Source organism: Rhineura floridana, chromosome 1 (genome assembly GCF_030035675.1).
Source record: "Rhineura floridana isolate rRhiFlo1 chromosome 1, rRhiFlo1.hap2, whole genome shotgun sequence".
Classification (NCBI taxonomy): Eukaryota; Metazoa; Chordata; class Lepidosauria; order Squamata; family Rhineuridae; genus Rhineura; species Rhineura floridana.
Window position 1 is genome coordinate 24658558 of NC_084480.1, and position 20041 is coordinate 24678598.

Consider the following 20041-nt stretch of genomic DNA (forward strand, 5'->3'; position numbering starts at 1 on the left):
TGCACTCTTTCCTTCCTTCCAGCAAGGCTAGAAAGACAAATGGACCACTTCCAGATAACCTGTTTATTGAGCATTCATCCTGATTTGTTTGCACAAAGTTTGCAGGGATGTTAGATGACATTGCTGTTTGGTACACATTCATTCTGAATTGTTTGTGGGAACTCTATACAATGGTATGCAGAGCTTGGAAATGTTACTTTTTTGAACTACAACTGGCTGGGGCTGATGGGAGTTGTAGTTCAAAAAAAGTAACTTTTCCAAGCATGTCAAGTGTTATCCCACACTTGCCAGTGCATTTTTCCATCACTTTGTTTACCACATAAAGTTGGGGATTGTTGTGCAAGAACACCAAGTCAACTTTATTTACTTCCCTGCTTTATTTTCTTCCCTGAAAGCACATCTCTGCTTGTTGCACAGATCCAAAGGCAGCCTTAGGGCAAAACTACATGCCTCCAAAGTAGGGGAATCTGTGGCCCTCCAGATGTTGTAGCACTACATTTCCCATTATCCCTATCCATTGGCCAGGCTGGCTGGGGCTGGCTGAAGCTGGAGTCTACCAACTTCTGGAGGCTGCAGGTTCCCCATCCTCTGGTTTAAAACACACTTCCTTCTCACTCTGGGCTTGTTCCACCTCATTATGTTCCTACCACTAGTTCAGTATGTGGACCACTTCGATCTTTCTTTTAAATTTGTGCACTGCTTTTTACCATTGTGTTCAGATGCTGAATCATAATTCCCTAAATTAGAAATAAGAGTGGCACATGGCATTTTTTTAAAAAAAAAAGGCAAGCCAAGTGACATATTTCTGATCATTACAGCAGTATTCAGAAAAGCATGCAATTATCGTTAACAAGCACTGTTCTTGGGAAAGTCACAAGCAATAAAGTGCTGTGATTTTGTAGCAAGCAGACAATGACAACAAGGACCAAAAATATTTGCTTTTGCATTTGTTCTGTTTGGAAAGGAGTGTGTTGGGGAGGAGGTGCTGTTTCCAAAAGTGTTTGTGCTTCATTTTGTTTAGTTTAGTAGAAAATGTCCTGATTCATAAAATGCTTCTGAGTATGATTTAGCGTGATTAGCATTGTGAGTAGCTTATTATATGAGTAGCTCATTAAAGAAAATGGGGATGTTGGGGTCAAATGAAAACATCAGCATTATAAGTGTTCTAGTGTTTGTAGCATTTCTGGTTGTCCTACTGCTGACTAAATTAGGCCATGATGTTATAATATTAGCATTTTATAGTGCTTTGAGCATTCAAAGCACTTTGCATATATTATCCTGTTGGGCTCCTGCTGGGAGGAAGGGCAGGATATAAATCAAACAACAACAACAACAACCCTGTAAGGTAGATCAGTGCTATTAGTGGAGGAAGAATAGGTTGCCCAAACGCATCTTGTGAGTTCATAGCAGAGACAAGATTCAACATGAGGACTTTTTAAATTCATAGGTTAGTCTCCTATCTATTTTGTCACATCAGCTCTCAGTTTTAAGGACCAATTAAACCATGGCATACTGGTCAGTTATTTGAGGTATTGCTGAATGTTGATATCACTGAGCAAGGAGAGGCAGCATTTGGGTTTACAACTTTCAGCACCAAAATGTCCGAGATCAGCCTTATTAACTGAAGGCCTGAGGCTTCAACATTTCTGCATAGAGGAAATTTGTGCTTTGCAGTGTAAAATACCCAAACATCAGTTATGCACTCAAGTAAGGAGAAAAGCATACACTACACTACAAAAGTAAACCAGTCTGAAATATATGTTTGAAATGAGTTTAGCATCACCACCACCCACTCCCCAAACAACTTGGTAATTACAGTTTTCTGTAAGTATAGGGAATAATCTCTAGACCCCTTTCACTCACACACACACGGAATGCACAGCCCCTGGGCACAGTTCCACTCCAATCCATGCATTTGGGGAGGGTCATGTGCATAGTACTTAAGTCTCCCCCACGCACCACTGAGAAAGGAAATGAAGGTCGGACTGAGGAGATAAACAAAAGACCAAATGAAACTGAACTCCTAGCATTGATCTGGGGGAATTCTGGCATGGATTCCAAGTTGATCCTCCATTCACTAAAGAGGGTTGAATTGTGCCAGCTCCTCCCTCCCCCTACACCTCATGTGCCATATTTCACACCATTCCCAAAGGTCCCCCAACCCCAGGGGCACATTTGCAGGAGTACAGAGTAGGGATGTGCTAGAATTCCACCCAATTTGGATTTGGTAGTGAATTTTAAATTAATTTGCTTATTCGCTATTGTTGCAGATTGGATTTTTATATTGTGATTTTCCACTGCTATTTTGGGATTTTTTTAAAAAAGATTGCATTATTATCAATATTATTGATATATAATTATTGATAATAATTATTGCATTATTATCAATATTATTATCAATATATTTATTGATATTTCCTTTCAAAATATCTATATTTCCTTTCAAAATATCTATATTTCCTTTCAAATATCAACATTTCCTTTCAAAATATCTATATTAATATCAATATTTTTTCCGAGGGAAACAAAATGGATTGGTAAGAGCAGTGGCTTGGGGACAAAGAACCAGAACTTGGAAAATTTACTTTTTTGAACTACAACTCCCATCAGCCCCAGCTAGCATGGCCACTGGATTGGGCTGATGGGAGCTGTAGTTCAAAAAAGTAACTTTTCCAAGCTCTGCAAAGAACAAACTCAAATTGGTACTGGCACTGGCTAACGGATCCCTTCCCTAGTGCAGAGGAATACAGAGGGAAGGGAGAAGCAGGAAAGCCCTGCCCTGTGAACGTGCACTCCATTCTGTTCATGGAAGAAAAGTCAGGATCCAAGCCATTGCTATCTGCTTGGCATCTCTGGATGGTGCAAAGGTCCTGGAGTTGAGGGGGCACAGAGTGCTGCCTAGTTTAGTTTCCTAGTCGTTGTAGGCCATTTATCTGTAATTTCCCCAACAAAGGAGACACCTCCTGGGGACATTAAGGTAATCTCCAATAGTCCTTGGGCCAGCCCAAGACATTTTGTTGCCCAAGCCAAAGGACAAGATGGCGCCCTCTCATGACATGCTCAGAGGAGCAGATTATTGGCAACATGTTACCTCACTGCTGAGAGAGCTGCATTGGCTGCCCATTTGCTACCGCTCCAGATCCAGGTACTTGTGCTAATTCACAAAGTCCTCAACAACGTGAGCCCAACGTGAGGCCATCTGATTCCTTATGCTCCACCTCAATCACTGAGATCCTCTGATGGGACACTTGTGATGCTTCCCTATGCCCCTGAGGTCTGGTTGGCCTTCAGTAGTGACCAAGCCTTTAGTGTGGCAGGCTCTGCCCTGTGGAACTCCCCACCAGTAGAGGTTTGGCAGGAACCACCCCTCCCTTCTTTCAGGCATCTTTTGAAAAATAAATTGTTTAAACAAGCGTTTACAATATGAATGTTCTCTTTTTGAGCCGATAAGTATTTATTGATGTTTTATGGATGTTTTTATGGATGCATTGTGCCGATTTTATTTTTATACATTGTATATTATCTTGATATATTTTAAGGATTATAAATATGTAAAATAAATAAATAAATATAAACTGGATAGTCAGCATCCTCTACTGTAACTAAGGACAATAGGCTAGCTGCTTAGGGGGTGAAGAGTTTGACTGCATGCTGTTCACAGCATTGTCCTCTCAGGAACTCGCCATCATTCCTTGCTCCCTCAGCCAGCAACCATCACATGAGGCAGGTGCCTCACTCTGCCTAATGGTTGGGCTGGCTCTGTATTAACCCTTTCCTGCCCAAATCTCCAAGCCTAAAGAAAAACAATTCTAGAGTGGGCATGTAAGCACTGCTGAGAATCTCATCGCCATAGCTGAAATTTCTGTGCTCTCCTCTCTTACTGAGACAATAATAAAAAATGAAATCAAATATAGTGACCCTCACCCTATATCCTCATACCTGGTAAGAAGGACTGCCACATCATGGTGCAGTGGGTTGGCATCAGTTTTGGGGTTGATACTCTTTTGCCATTTACAAAAGCTGGCTAGGGTCTTATCTGCATGGTGAACTATTTTCAGCCCTTGCTAAAGAGAGGGAAAGAAAAATATTATTATACTGCAAGAACACTAGCAGTGGATACATTAATTATCAAGCTCTGTAAGGTAACTTAGGTTTAACAAAAGATGCTTTTGCTTGAAGCAAGATACATAATTTAAATAGCTGTTTACTGAGAGCAGAAAGTTAAGAAAAAAACTGTGTTATTACTGCAGATAACTTGGGAAACGAAGGAAGAGCTTAAATATGTTATCCAACTAAAATACTTGCTTTTGTTTTCAATTTTGAAACAGATCCTTAAATGAGAAAAATCTGAAGCATAATCCTTGGGTTCAGATAGATGCAACATTTTTAGAAACTACACAGAGCTCTACAGCACAAATTTTCAAAATGCCTCAGAATATTTTTAGAACAATGTACAGCCAGTTTGCAAACATCCTTACTGCATTCAATTCAAATCTTTCATTTCCAGGTTCAAACTCTGAGAAAAACAAACGGATATTGTCCTACAACTCCCATCACCCCTGGCCATTGACCATGTTGGCTGGGGTTGATAGGATTTGAAGGAGAGTTACTAGGTCTCCATTTTTTGGCCTGAGTCTTCAGTTTTTTGGGGGGCCCGGTGGCTCTCCAGCTAGCACCCCTTAATTTCCAGACTCTCAGCTTCAATTAAAAAAAAAACTTTCTAGGTGGTCTGGTTCCCGAGATATACACCAAAATGTCAGCCGCCACCCGCAACTGTTTAAACTATTTAACTGACATGACGCTGAAGCTGGTTCCTAGTTCCCAGTTCCTTGTTTGCTTGAAAGTTCAAAACACTAAAAAAGAAGAGTTGACAACTACAGCAACTTCAAACCAAACTTAACATGTCTCTGAACCCCAAAATATATCTTGGGGTACCCTGTATGACATATCACTGTGATCGGGGGACTCTCCGCATCAAGAATAACAATACATTTATGCAATCAAAATTATCAGGCTTCTGATATTATCATAAATACATAATGATGTCATAAAATCATAAAAAATAAGTAACTGGGGGTGCCCACCTCAAACTCTGCTCTGGGACAGGACAAATCATTTACCCCAGGAAAGGGGAGGGTGTCCTCTATGAGATGCCACTGTGTCCTGCCTGGCCCAGAGCTTCTGCTGGGCACAGGGCACGGAGGAGCGCATCTATGCTAAATCAAAATGGACAAAAAACGTAGAAAAAAATAAGTAACTGGGGGTGCCCACCCCAAAATCTGCTCTGGGCCAAGACAAATCATATACCCCAGGAAAGGGGAGGGTGTCCTCTACGAGATGACACTGCGTCCTTCTGCTGGGCACAGGGGAAGGATGAGGGCATCTATGCAGACAGAAAGGGTAGAGAATCTTCTTAGTCTTACTCATTTCTCAGACCTCTTTCTAAAGTGAAGGGTTAGATCTGTAAAGAGATTTGGAGCAGCCACATTAAAAGATAAGGGCAGGGCATTCCAGGCAGGGGGTTGCCAACCCTGCTTGGATATGGGTGTCTTTGCAGAAGATCCTTAGTCAAGCTTTACCAACAGCACAATCCAAACTATATCTACTCAGAAGTCAGTCCTGTTGAGTTCTATGGGGGCTTAGTCCCTTAGTACGTGTGTTTAGAATTGCATCCTTCAGGGGCATCCATCTTTACTCCCAAATGCTCCCATCTAACATCTCCACAACACTAGGTTCCTTTCTTCCTACAGTGGCCTTCTGGTGACTGGCCTGGCCTGAAGGCACTTAAACCCTTCTTGCCGAAAGTAAGTAGGCTAGATTAAATGTTCCCTACCCAGGCTCCATCTTTTAGCTAAGATGTCTAGCTTAATTTCCAGTCAGATTCTTTTTTAATTGTAAGCTCCAAGCAACTGTGGTTGATGCTTAATGTATCATGCTTAATGACATCACTTGGGCCCGCCCCGTGACATCACTCGGGCCCACCCTATGACATCACTCGGGCCCACCCCTAAAATCTCAGGTTTTGGGATGCTTCTGACCTGGCAACCCTAATTAGAAGTCCAACATCTGAAGGGCCACTGGTGCCACATTCCTGAAATAAGGAATCACCTTGAGATTCATGCGAAAGGTGATGATGATGATGATGATACCACTAATGCCCAAATAGAAGTGGTTCACAACATTTAACACAACTGTACAACATTTAAAATATAAACTATAATTAAAGCACATAATAAAATAATGTTCCACAACACTGGCATTATTCCACAACACTGGCTTGTCTACTGGCGTTCCAAAGCCACCAGTGAAAAAGTCTGCTTTTGTCCGGTTTCCTTCATCCTTCTCTGAAATCTACCAAAATGATTCTTCCTTAAGTGGCACAATTAATTAAATGCATAAATGTGAGGCTGGATTCTTACCTCCTCTTCCTCTAGAAGAATAAGTCGAACCAGCACAATATGGATCGCGTTACCAATGCTTGGATCATGGAACAAGCCAGCCACCTGGGCCAGAGCCAGACAATAGGAAGTTAATTGATTCATTTTTGGCAGCAGTATTTTTCCCTTCCAAACAATGTTGATGATCATTTATTTCTATAGCGCCATTAGAGATATCTGGCACTGCACAAAAGGTAGGCCCTTGCCTCAAGAAGCTCACAATCTAATTTAAGCAGTGGAAGGGCGACAACAGGGAGAGACAGAAAGGAAAAGGTAACAAGCCTCATAGAAAGGAGAGGAAGGAATGGAAGAGGCAAGCGGAATGAAGGGCAAATGTGAGCAAATGCAATGATGCATACAGGGATGGCCCAAGAGGTTTTACTTCCTGAGCACCAACAAACCAAGGTGCACACACAACCCTTCCTGGCAGTATAAATACAATAACAAAAAGTGTGTTATCCTCAGGCATCCATGGATGCAAACCAATTTGCCTGTGGTGGCCGCCTCACTAGCACAAGAACATAAGAAAAGCCCTGCCAGATCAGGCCAGTGGCCCATCTAGTCCAGCATCCTGTTCTCAGAGTGGTCAACCAGATGCCGCTGGAAGGACCCGCAAGCAGGACCTGAGTACAAGAGCACTCTCCCCTCCTGCGGTTCCCAGCAACTGGTATTCAGAAACATACTGCCTCTGATAGTAGAGGTAGAACATAGTCATCAGGGTTAGTAGTCACTGATAGCCTCATCCTCCATGAGTAACACTAGAGTAAGCTGCCAGGCCAGGTTTAAGGACTTCTTGTTGATGGTATATAAAGCCCTAAACCACTTGGGACCAGCCTGTTTGAGAATTGCCTTATTCCAACTGCTTAATCACTGCAGTCTTTGGAAGAGGCACTTTTGACCATGCATCTGAAGTCCTCTCCGTGACCACACTGAGCAGGGCTTTTAGTATTGCTGCAACTGTTTTGTGGAATTCCCTCCCTTTGGACATCTGGCAAGCATCTATAGCACTTTGCTTTAGACACTTGCTTAAAACTTTTCTCATTCACCCAAGCTTTCCCTGCAGTGTGAACAGTCACATTGTCTGCATTATTGGAGATACTGTTTTTCTGAATTTTATTTTGTATATCCTTTCAAGTCTTAAATGTACACTACTCTGATGCTTTGTATGTTGAGCAGTATAGATAGCAGTTTTTAAGATGTTTTTAAAGATGTTGTGTTTTAATATATTTCAAGGTCTTTTTAGGATGTTTTAGAGTGTTTTTAGTGTTTTGTTTGCCACCCTGGGCTCCTTCTGGGAGGAAGAGTGGACTATAAATTTGATAAATAAATAAATAAAATAATATAGACATTTCTACAAACAAACCACCTCACTTTGACTAGAAAGGGTGAATTAGGGACTTTCTACTTTGAGGATATATTTTCTGCCATTGACCTAAGGTTCTTTCTTCTCAATTCCACAGTTCTATAAAACCATAGATCAATCACGTCAACTCACTAATAGTACAATACTAACATATAGAGCACATAGCACATAGCAAACCCCAGTAATCAATCTGGTTAGCTTAGCATAGCAACAAAACTTAGCCCAGCTACAAAACTGGCCAAACTGCCATCATTCTGCAAAGTCTAAAATAAAATGACATCAATGATGATAAAAGATATTAAGAGTCATTAAGGTGGCAGGCAAGAGGGACAATATTCCACAGATGATAGAGGCCACTGCTGAAAAGGCTTCCTCTCTTGTGGCAACTATCCAGATTTCATGTTGAAGGAGTATTTGGAGAAAGTCCTCCACTGTTGAACTCACGGCATGGGTAGATTAAGGTATTCCTCTAGCTCGCCTTCCCCGACCTGAGTGGGACCCCAGTACCCAAAGCAGCCTCCCCCGCCTTTCATCATCCTCATCCATCGCCCATGTTGGTGGGGCTGATGGGAGTTGGACTCCAACCACACTGAGTAGGCACTGTGTAGGGAAAGGTTGCTTTAGGTCCTAGGGTCCCAAGCCATCTAAGGCTTTGCAGGTTGAACCAGCCCTTTGAGTTGGGTCCAGAAACCAGCAAATGCCAGAAAGGACCAGCATTGTGTGCTCATACCGTCTGGACTCAGTTAACACTCTTGCCAGCATGTTCTGCATGCTACATACCATGTTTATGATAGTGAGGATATAGGATTCCACATTTTCACTTCCGTGGTATTCAATCATCTTGCTGTCGGCAACCACCAATGTCTCCACCCATCGCTCTTTGCTGACAGAACGCCGGGAGATTGCTTTGCCCATCACCTGGCTCCTCTCCCACTTCACCCTTTGAAGCTCTTGCTGTCTGAAAAAGGTCAGTGTTTCTGAAAACGGAAGGTAAAACACATTGACTGTATTTGTATCTGTAGAGAGCCAGTTTGGCATAGTGGTTAGAGTACTGGACTAGGACATGGGAGACCAGGGTTCAAATCCCCGCTCAGTCATGAAGCTCACTGGATGACCTTGGGCCAATCACAGGCTCTCAGCCTAACCTACCTCACAGGGTTGTTGTGAGGATAAAATGTGGGGCGGGTAAAACCAAATATGCCACCTTGAGCTCCTTGGAGGAAAGATGGGAGATAAATGTAATAATAAAGTAAAGTAAACAAATTCCCCAAGAGGGCAGTGTTATGGAAAGAAACGGGTGCATTTCTCATCCTCATGGAGAAAAAAGAGCTCACAATGTTACATGTGGCACTTCATCGGAATGTGTGACATTTCAGAGCAAAAATGACTTGACATTTTAGAAATGACTTTTGAAATGCTGGACCATCTTCTCACAAACCAGGGATGGAGAACCCCACAGTGCCCCTCCAGATGTTGTAGATACTCCACAGCCCATCAGCCCCAGACTGCTTGGCCAATGATCAGGAATGATTGGAGATGTAGTCCTAAGTCCAACAATATCTGGAGGACCGCAGTCATAAACCATGGATGGAGAATCCCATGGTGGTCCTCCAGATGTTGCTGAACTACAATTCACATTACAGGAACATAATAAGCTGCCTTACAGTCAGATCATTGGTCCATCTAGGTCAATATTGTCTGCACTGCCTGGCAGTGGCTCTCCAGGGTTTTGAGCAGGAGCTTTTTCCAACACTACCTGGAAATAGCTTGGACTGAACCTAGACCCTTCTGCATGCAGAAGGCACATGCTCTGCCGCTAAGCTATGGTCCTTCCTCAAACCATTGGCTATTCTGGCCAAGGCTGATGGCAGCTGGAGTCCAACAATATTAAGAGGGTCACAGGTTCACCATATCTGTCATAAATATTTGAGCACAAAGCCTATCCAAAACATCATTCCTAACTGTGAAACTGAAGAACAGTCTAATCCTCCAGCATGCAGTAGAAAATTTGAAAAGATTGCTCACTTTTCTGTCTGAAAATGCACCAGGAACCACTGGCTGCCTCCAAACTACAATTTAAGGACCATTGGAATTGTGGTTTGAGGGCTGGGAAACTGTGGAAGCCCCTGCTGGAGCAATGCCTGTGTTGGCCAGTGATAGCTCCGCAGCCATCATCCTGTAAATCACAACCTCTGGAAAGGCCTGTGGATTGTTTTCAATTTTGAAATTACATTAGTCTTAAAACAGCCTCTGTGATTTCACTGCAAGCTCATTTTTGAAAAAAATACACATATGAAAACTAATTTTATTTATTTATTACTATTATATTTATGAGAGCCAGTGTGGTGTAGTGGTTAAGGTGTTGGACTATGACCTGGGAGACCAAGGTTCGAATCCCCACATAGCCATGAAGCTCACTGGGTGACCTTGGGCCAATCACTGCCTCTCAGCCCTATGAAAACCCTATTCATAGGGTCGTCGTAAGTCGGAATTGACTTGAAGGCAGTACATTTACATTATATTTATATCCCACTTTTCCTCCAAGGAGCACAAGGTGGCATACAAACACGATTCTCCTGCTCCCAATTTTATCCTCACAACAACTCTCTGAGGTAAGTTAGGCTTAGAGACAGTGACAGGTCCAAGGTTAACCCAGTGAGCTTCATGGCCAACAAGGATTTGAACCCTGGCTTCCAAGGTCCCAGCCCAGCACTCTAACCACTACACCACACTGGCTCATCCATAATACCTAGATATAATTTATAGCAACAATATTTATAGCAACAAGAGGATAAGAGAAAAATCAACGCATTTGAAATGTGAGCTTTGCACATACCATGGACTGCAAAAAAGACAAATAATTGGGTGTTAGTACAAATTAAACCAGAACTATTACTAGAAGCTAAAATGATGAAACTGAGGTTATCATACTTTGGACACTTAATGAGAAGACATGATTTACTAGAAAAGACAATAATGCTGGGGGGAAACAGAAGGGAGTAGAAAAAGAGGAAGGCCAAACAAGAGATGGACTGATTCCATAAAGGCAGCCACAGACCTGACCTTACAAGATCTGAACAGGGTGGTTCATGACAGATGCTACTGGACGTCGCTGATTCATAGGGTCGCCATAAGTCGTAATCAACTTGAAGGTACATAACAACAATAACAGGAGGAGAAATGTACTGGAATTTCTGCAAACAAAGTTGACAATTCTAATTGGACTAAATGGCCTCATGGCCTCTTCAAATTAACTCAGTGACACTTAGACACATCTGTGAGATTCTCCCAATTTCTGCTGATTTGGGCATACTGACAAGACAACATTGACTCTTATGGCCCATTAATTTCAGAATTTTGGGCAATGGCATCCTGTAACCTTATTTCCCTAAGACATAAGACACTAATGGAAGTTGCTACCAGCAGGCCTTATTTTCTAAGTGACCTCTTGCTGACAGAGTCATCAACAAAGCCAGAAGGACAGATCATGCTGTCACAGTTACTCATAAATACTAGCTTAATAGTGAGCATCATTGACTGAGGGATGCAGGAGGTACATAAACAGTCCTTTGTGCTCTGCCTTTCTGAGTTTTTTTTAATGGAGCACACAACAGAGTTTAACTTAACTTTTTGATTTTTAAATTGAATGGCTTAAACTCACAGTAAACTCCCTCCAGAATCATTTTGTTCCAAGTCCACTTTAATAATAAAGTGCCATAACAATAAAGAACAGGGACCTTGAAGTCGTCTATCAACAGCAATGGACAGCAGACTGATCTTGCACACAAGCCAGCTGGTCACAGTCTTTCCCATGATGGTAAAATTTATTATATTTTATTTATATTATAGTAATTTTTCTAAATTTGTATATGCAAACCTAAGCCCCCTTTTGTCCTCTTTTTTAATGCATTCCTCTGTTTTTTATTTTGTTGGCAATGCAACAAATAAATTGTTGTAAACCGCCCAGACAGCTTCGGCTGGAATCTCTTCTCGATCGTCCCAGAGTGCAGGACACGGAATAATGGGCTCAAGTTGCAGGAAGCCAGATTTCAACTGGACATCAGGAAAAACTTCCTAACTGTTAGAGCCATACGACAATGGAACCAATTACCTAGAGAGGTAGTAGGCTCTCTGACACTGGAGGCATTCAAGAGGCAGCTAGACTGCCATCTGTCAGGAATGCTTTGATTTAGATTCCTGCATTGAGCAGGGGATTTGATTTGCTGGCCTTATAGGCCCCTTCCAACTCTACTATTCTATGGTTCTATCTCCAGCTCCAACACATGCCCTTTGAGCTACTTTCTTTCAGTATAAAACACAACACTTTAGAGACTGAAAGATGTTGCCCCTCTGCTGTCCCATCAATAATTGCTGGTGTGGCCACCTTTACCTGTTCTTCAATGTGCATAGCAAAGTAACAACCTGAAAATGTACATTTCTTTCAAATGTATCTTTCCTCAGAAGTCTCCCTATTGTTATTTCTTTCCTCTTAAAAATGGTAGTGAAATAAATTGTAGGTTGTTTTCCATTTCAGCGTGCAGAACACTCCATATTGATACATTTCTCTGTAGGAAATCTTTTTACATTTCTTAATGCTACTATTTGTTAATCATTGGACCTGAAAGCAGCCTGGGCTCAAATCCATTAAAACATAGCTGCAATATAAGCAAGTCATTCAAGTTCTCTATCAGAGAAATGGTTACTATAATAACATACCTTGCACGGTTATTGGAAGAACCAAACAACCTAAAGCAGGGGTGAGAAACCTATAACCCTCCAGATGTTGCTGAACTAAAACTCCCATAATCCCTAACCATTAGTCATCCTGGCAACGGCTGATAGGAGTTCTAGTCCAACAACATCTGTAACATCCCAAATTCTCCATTCCTGACCTAAAGAATAGCATGTTAACAATGCAATACTATTCATGCTTACTTTAAAGAAAGTCCTTATTAATTTAAATGGGGCTTATTTCCAATTAAGTAAGCATAGGACTGCAGCCTAAATTTTATTTATTTATTAGATTTATATCCCACCCTTCCTGCCAGAAGGAGCCCAGAGAGGCAAACAAACGACACAACACTAAAAACATCTATAAAACATCTTTAAAAACATTATAAAAACAAAACACCTTAAAAACAAAACATCTTTAAAAACTTTTTTTAAATGTCTTTAAAATCATCTTACAACCAATTCTAGCACAGATGTAGACTGGGATAAGGTTTCTACTTAAAAGGCTTATTGAAGAAGGAAGGTCTTCAATAGGTACTGAATAGAATAGATATTTATTGCAGTCAAAGACCCAAAGTGAACACATAAAAAAGAAAAGAAAATACAGCAGAAATAGCATGGTAAAATTCAGAATTACAAACATTAAAGAGAAGCACGAATTATTTGGGCGGCATGTATAAATTTGGCAACTTGGATAGTGATGTCTTTATTCGAACCGGACAGCAGTATAGGTATCATTTCGTTAGAGGGGAGATTTTTAAATTTCTGATTCATCAGAATGGGTTTGAGAAATTTAGATCGAATATGTGTATAAAGCACACAGTCCAACATGGAATGACCTAGGGTTTCAGTCACTTCTGAACCGCAGGGGCAGGTGCGATGTTCATATGGGATATGCTGAAATCTCCCTTCCATAATTGCAGAGTTTAGAGCATTAAATCTGGCTTTTGAAAAAGCCAGACGTAGTTTGGGAAGGGTAATGAAATAAAGGTAGGGAGCAGGTTCACCAGATGGAAAAGTTAAATTTAGATATTTGGGGGAGCAGATTTTTGAAGCACATGCAGTTGAGTTCTGCAAATCAGTATCATTGAGCCGAGAGCGAATTAAAGAGGTTACTGTACTTGGAGCCTGTGTAGCCAAGTAGTCCTTGGATAAACCTATTCTTGTTAGTTTGGCTTCAATTTTTTTAAGCCAAGAAGATGGGTGCGAATCATCCCAGAAAAGAGTTATAAGACCTTGAGGGGGAGTTAAAGATATTTTCGCCCAGTAGTTGGTGGTCAAAATCCACGCCCGACAGTCCAAAGAGGACAGACCACATTCAAGTCTTATAGCCACAGAGGAAACGCAGCGTGGCAGGGCTAAAAGGCTGCGAAGGAAACTGGAAAGCATGGATTCAACTGAGGATCCAAAGTAATGGATCCAAATGGGGACACCATAAAGAAGTTGGGGAACAATCTTATATTGAAATAACTTGATAAGTGCTGGTACAAAACGCCCCCCTTTATAGTAAAAGTAGCGAAGCAAGCTTTTTGTGGAATATCTTGCCTTCATTACTGCTACTCTAATATGTGTGGTCCAACTTAGGGAGGAATGGAAAGTTATGCCTAAATATCTATAGCTAGCGACTTGTGCAATTTGGTGTCCATTTATTGACCAAACGGGAAGGGATTTTTTGTTGGAAAAAACTAAGATTTTTGTTTTATCAAAGTTTATAACTAGGTGATTGTTATTACAGTAAGACATAAACGTCTTAATCATACGAGTTAAGCCAATTTTTGAGAAGGACAAGAGCACAGCGTCGTCCGCATAAAGTAGTAGTGGGCATTGTTCGGAGGCAATCTTGGGGATATGGAAATCCTGGGATAAACAATAGGCTTTCAGGTCATTTAAGTATAGGTTAAAGAGAAGGGGGGCTAGTACACACCCTTGCCTCACCCCTGTAAACGTAGGAATGTGATTTGACAGCCCACCGTCTTTGCCACAGCAGACCTGGAGGGAAGTGTTTTGATGTAGTTTGTAAATCAGAAAAAGGAGTCTCTTATCGATGGAGGTTTTTGATAGTTTGAACCAGAGATTGTCCCGTGGGATGGAGTCAAATGCAGCCCTTAGGTCAATAAAGGCAGCATGTAGACCTGTACTATTGTCTTTGTTATATTTCTCAGCAAGATGTTGTAAAATTAAGCAGTGGTTCAATGTGGAACAGCCCTTACGGAACCCTGCTTGTTCTGATCCCAAGATATTTTGCTCGTCGAGCCAGGACTGAAGTTTTATTTTCAAGTAGGATGCGTACAATTTACCGATGGAGGATAGGAGGCTGATGGGGCGATAGTTGGCAGGATTATGTCTATCTCCTTTTTTAAAAATAGGTATTATAATAGCCTCTTGCCAGGAGGGAGGGAAGTGGCCCGATTTATTGAGATTGGAGAACAGTTTAGCTAAAAAAGGGGCCCACCAGTTTAAATTATTTTGCAAAAGTTCAGCAGGAACGTTGTCTGGGCCTGGGGCTTTGTTTTTCTTAAGGCCTGCAATCAGTTCCCTGATATGGGCTTGGTCGACAGGCGGCCAGTCCGGAAGGGGGAGAGGGTCAAGGATCAAAGAATTTTTAGGGATGGTTGAATATTTGTTTTGATATAAGGATATGAAATAATTTTCCCAGACATGGGGGGAGATAGAATACAGAGCTTGGGGGTGGGTTTTAAAGGCCTTAGTGATAATACCCCCAAATTTCTCCGAATTGTTTTGTCTGGATGCATCAATAAGGTTATTCCATTCCTCTTTAGTTGCTTGGTTTTTTTTAGAGACAAGGGTCCTCTTGTAAAGTCTCTTGATGGAGAAGTACTCGGAGGGAAGGTGGGCAAGGTGATGTTGGCAATAGTTGTGGTATATGGACCTTAAACGTAGTTTTAGGGCTAAACACTCTTTATCGAACCATTTGGGGCAATTTTGGTTAGAGGATTTATTCTTTGGTGTGTAGGGAGATAGTAGAGTACATAACATAGAGGATAGAGATTCGTATGTGAGAAGAATCTCATCAGGAGAGTTCGAGTTCATCAACAATAAGCGCATGGCTTCAGTACTTGGAGAGAGCAAGAACTTTTCTAGGTGTGTGGCTAGGGAAGGTGACCATACAGGTCGTTTGTGATGAGAAGAAAAGTTATCTGAAAAATGATATTTGTGAGCTAAACAGATTCCCCTTGGTATATTGCATGTGAGGTTTAAGGGAAGATGATCACTGTCTAATTTCAATCCAGTAGTGAATTCATCAATCATATATATGAGATTTTGGGAAATTAAAACATAGTCGATTGTACTAGAGCCATGATTGGAAATATAGGTGTACTCCGCCCAATCGTCAATATTCTTAAGACCATTTAAGATGATCATATGATGTGTGGCTACAAAACGAGCTAAATTAATTCCCCCATGATTAATCATCGTATCTTTCGAATTCCTTTCATAGGGAAAGGCTAAGGGATCACATTCTTCGCCTCGCCAAAGTTTTGAGGAAAGTAGTTCGTCATTATTAGAGCCAATTCTTGCATTAAGATCGCCCATGATAATCATTTTCGCATAGGGGAGGGAGATCTCAAGGTTCGAAATATACTGGTCGAATAGCTCCCAGTTGTGATCTATGGAGGCCAGGTCTTTGGCTGGAGGAATATATACATTAGTAAGTATGATAGAGTAGGCTTCTATTTCTAAGAGTAGAGAAAGCGCAAAAGGGGCAAGGGATTGTAAGGGTTGTATTTTAAGGTTAAGAGAAGATGAAATTAAGGTCAATAAGCCCCCATTCGCTCTGCCACTCGAAGAGGGTATAGCGGGAAGGTTAAAGGAGGAGTAACCATTTATATCAGGTGTATAAGTAACCCAAGTCTCCTGCAAAACAATAATATCAAAATTAGAAAGATATGAAGACCATTCTGGGTCTACCACTTTTGAGTTCCAACCAGCAATGTTCCAAGAGATTAAACGTAAACAGTTTGTTGAATTATAGGACCGCACAGGATCAGGAGGAGCACCACTTGGAGGTGAGAGGGGTTGTCAATTAAGAGCAGCGATTAGATCTAGCGAACCGTTGACATCGTTATAGATAGCTCCATTTTTTGTATGGGGTTTGTGTTTTGAGACAGAATCTGCTTGAGGGGGAGGAGAATTCTTTAAATTAGTAACAGCGTAATGATGTTCCTCAGGCTGTTGAGAGTTCGTACTACTCCTTCCTTCAGGATAGTGAGAGGTGTTAGCTTGGTAATCCATAATGTTCTGACCAATGTTGTGCTGAGGTGTTTGTTCAGGCACTGTATTTGGCGCAGGATTATCTGAAGAGGAGTTAGATAAAGAAGACATCTGTAGGCGAGAAATTAGTCGTCGGAATCTATTTATAAGGGATAGTCTGTCCATTTCAGGCAAAGTAAGATATAGGTCAGCCAATTGACTTTCCTCGAAATCCAGTTCCTGGAAAGACGTCTCTTGGGATTGCACAGAGAACGTTTGCTCCTGGGAGTTGGTGGACCGTGCCAGGATGTCATTTGTGGACATAGGTGGAGAGGAGTTGCTTAAGGTAGTTTCTGATGCATGAGTGCTGATAAAACTGGATAGCAGAAGGGGATCAATTAGAGGAGCTGGAGGCGAAGTATTGATGTAGTATCTCTGAACAGTAATACCGAATTTAGTCAAGGAGTTCCTTGTTCGGAGGATTTGGTTGGTCATATTCCGCGAATGACATGTTATGATCAGTCTCCATTCATAAAAGGATTGGGCTAAGATTTTCATAGATCTAATGAAATTCATTTGTCTAGGAGCCGCCATGGATTTACTGAAGCAAGTGTCCAAAAAAGTAATACTAGGTAGCTACGATCTGGTGGCGTTGAGATTGCCTTTATAGGAGATCACCAGTTTGTCCGACTGTAATAGAAGGTTCCAAGAAATTGCAGAGGTTCGGGGGTAATCCTCTAACACAGGAGAGCAGTTGCGTAAAGCTTGAGGGTTGTTTGTTGGGGCCATGACTTGTATATTTCCAGGTCCACAATGAACTGAAGCTGAGTCAAGAGTATCAGAAACAGAGACATTGTCCTTTCCACATTTTCCTTTATTGCAGTGGTTGGAAGTTGGCTTTATTGTTTTTTTTTTGAGGCTCGAGAAGTTTAAACAAAGGTTTGTAGTTCAGTTTGTTTGAAAAGTTGGTCTTATGGTTTTTAATGTTTTTGGATTTTTTTGAAGGTTTAGTTGGTTGTTGCAGTTGCTTGGTTTTCCTCGGGATCTTATTCATGTCTTCTTGAAGCACTGGTGAGGATTGTTGAGCGGAAGATAGAAGAGATCGAACAGACTGAGCAACTGTATTGAGTAGCTGGTTAGTCGCTAAAATATAGTCTTTAATGAGTTTTATTTCATCAAGCAGTGAAGAATGAAAAAGTGGATCCGACTTCAATTCAATAGAAGTTTTGCTTTTTCCCTTATGGGCAGCAGGTGGCGATGGCGAGTCATTGAAGGGTTGATATGAGTCAATTGTGAGGAGAGAATAGGGAAACGTTTCTTTATCCAATGAAGGGTTTAACGAGTTATTAAAACCTGCGTCTTGGAGCTCTTCTGCTAGATTCTTAGAAGCAAAGAGACCCAGAGGGAAGCTAGTAAAAAGTTGACGGTCGAGAGACCACTCATGTGACACAGCTCTCGGAGTGGTTGAGTATACGTTTGGTGTAGATAGATTCACTGCAAAACTCGGTTTAGTCATAGGAGCAAAAAAACTTGAAATTTTGGTTTGGATAAGACAGTTTGGAGCAGCAGCAAAATTGTTTTGACTAACGTTTCTCGATGGCATTGTCCAGGAGGATGTATACAAGAGGTGAAGCAACGAAAGTCTAATAGCTATTCTAATTTAACTGTAGTAATTCAAATGTTATAAAACCATTAAAAACGCTGTTTCTTGAGGCAGAGAAACAATAAAACAGTAAAAGAGCAATCAGCAATAAAACTGTAGGAGCTGTCAAGGAATGGCGGCGTCTGAAGCTCAAGGAGAGCAATCAGAGCTAGAAGTGTCTGGTTGAGAGGTCTAAACAGATCAAACAGATTAGATAATTTCTCCACGGCAGTTGGGCAGCCTATACGTGGCTCTCAAGAGTTGTAAAGGTTAAATAAAAGGATAAAAACAAAGCTGATTAGGCAGAGAATCAGAGACGAAATGCTTCTCTAGTCATTTATTTGTTCATTCATGAATGGCGTTCATTTGTTCTGCCTGGGGGAGACGGCTTATTATCTTAAATGCAGCTGTCCTTTGGCTTTGGAGTAATGTTTGGAGTTTCTGGGGTGCGTGCCAAGTCTTTGGCCTTCAGACTATCTTCAGGCTATCACTTTTACTGAGAGGTGAATGAAGTTAGAAGTCTTATGTTTTAGTGAGCTCAGGGAGCTGAAAAAATATCTGCTTACCCTTCGCCGGAACTGCTATCCAACCCAATAGGTACTGAAAAGACAACAGAAACGGTGCCTGTCTAATATTTAAGGGTAGGTGCTACTACACTAAAGGTCTCTTCCTATGTTGTGTGGAACAGACCTTCTGATCTAACATCTAAATTTGCCACTTTAAAACACTTTAGGGCACTTTAAAACCTTTTGGGGGACTCGTACGAGAGCTGCCCTGCCTCCCCCTTTTACTACAGCGGTGGGAGAACGTTGTGGGGGGCCGTCTGAACGCTGGATGCGACCTGCCTTCCTGCCTCCTCTCTCCTGTCTCCTGCCTCCGGCGCCAAGAACCCGGTGGTGAGAGCGCCGAGTTTTTGGGGTGCTAGGGTGAGCGGTTGGGCACCCTGGTGGTGGTGGCAGCGCCACACAAGACGCCCCGAAGAAGTGAGGAGTGAGAGAACGTTGTGGAGGCTGGCCCTTTCTTACCTTTCTGCCTCCCCCTCTGGCGCAGAGAATATCAGCCCCGACGGTGGTGAGAGCGCCGAGCTTGAGGCGTGCAGGAGAGTGGCTGAGCGTGAGGGGATCACGGAGGATCTTGGCCGGGCCTGGCAGCGGTGGCAGCGCCACGATAAACTCCGGAGGTGCCTGGCGGTGGTGAGAGCATCGCGGAGGGAGCGCCCGATGATGAGAGAGCATTGTGAAGCAACGGTGAGAGCGCTGCAGAGGAGTGCCTGGCGGCGGTAAGAGCGTTGGGGGGGAGCGCCCGACGGCAAGAGCGGCGGCGAGAGAGCGCCGTGAAGAAGTTGTGTTCCATCTCTGGCCTCTGGCGCCGCGGCCTCGAGTTGTTTTGAGCACCGTGCAGCAGCGGTGAGAGCGCTGCAGAGGAGCGCCCGGTGGTGGTGAGAGCGCCGCAGGGGGAGCGCCCAACGACAAGAGCCGTGGCGAGAGAGTACTGTGAAGGAGCGACTTGGTGGCAGTGAGAGCGCTGCAGAGTTGGGTTCCATCTCCGGCCCCTGGAGCCGCAGCCTCGAGTGGGGTTTGGACTTGGCGTTTTCTGGGTCGGCTCCATCCATCCATCTAGCACTTCTGGGCCTATTTATTGTTCTTGGCCCCTGTT

The 20041-nt window shown here is 42.4% G+C and overlaps 1 protein-coding gene across 4 annotated transcripts in view; it reads right to left on the reverse strand.

Annotated features, from left to right (window-relative positions):
* The window catches only part of ADAMTS12 (ADAM metallopeptidase with thrombospondin type 1 motif 12), a 248924-nt gene that overhangs the window by 91871 nt on the left and 137012 nt on the right, over positions 1-20041 (reverse strand). For all 4 annotated transcript variants that reach the window (XM_061615943.1, XM_061615952.1, XM_061615934.1 and 1 more), the window contains 3 exons: positions 8581-8777; positions 6420-6503; positions 3940-4064 (listed from right to left, as the gene is read on the reverse strand). In XM_061615943.1, the coding sequence (XP_061471927.1) occupies positions 3940-4064; positions 6420-6503; positions 8581-8777 (406 nt within the window). The remainder of the gene's footprint in view (positions 1-3939; positions 4065-6419; positions 6504-8580; positions 8778-20041) is intronic.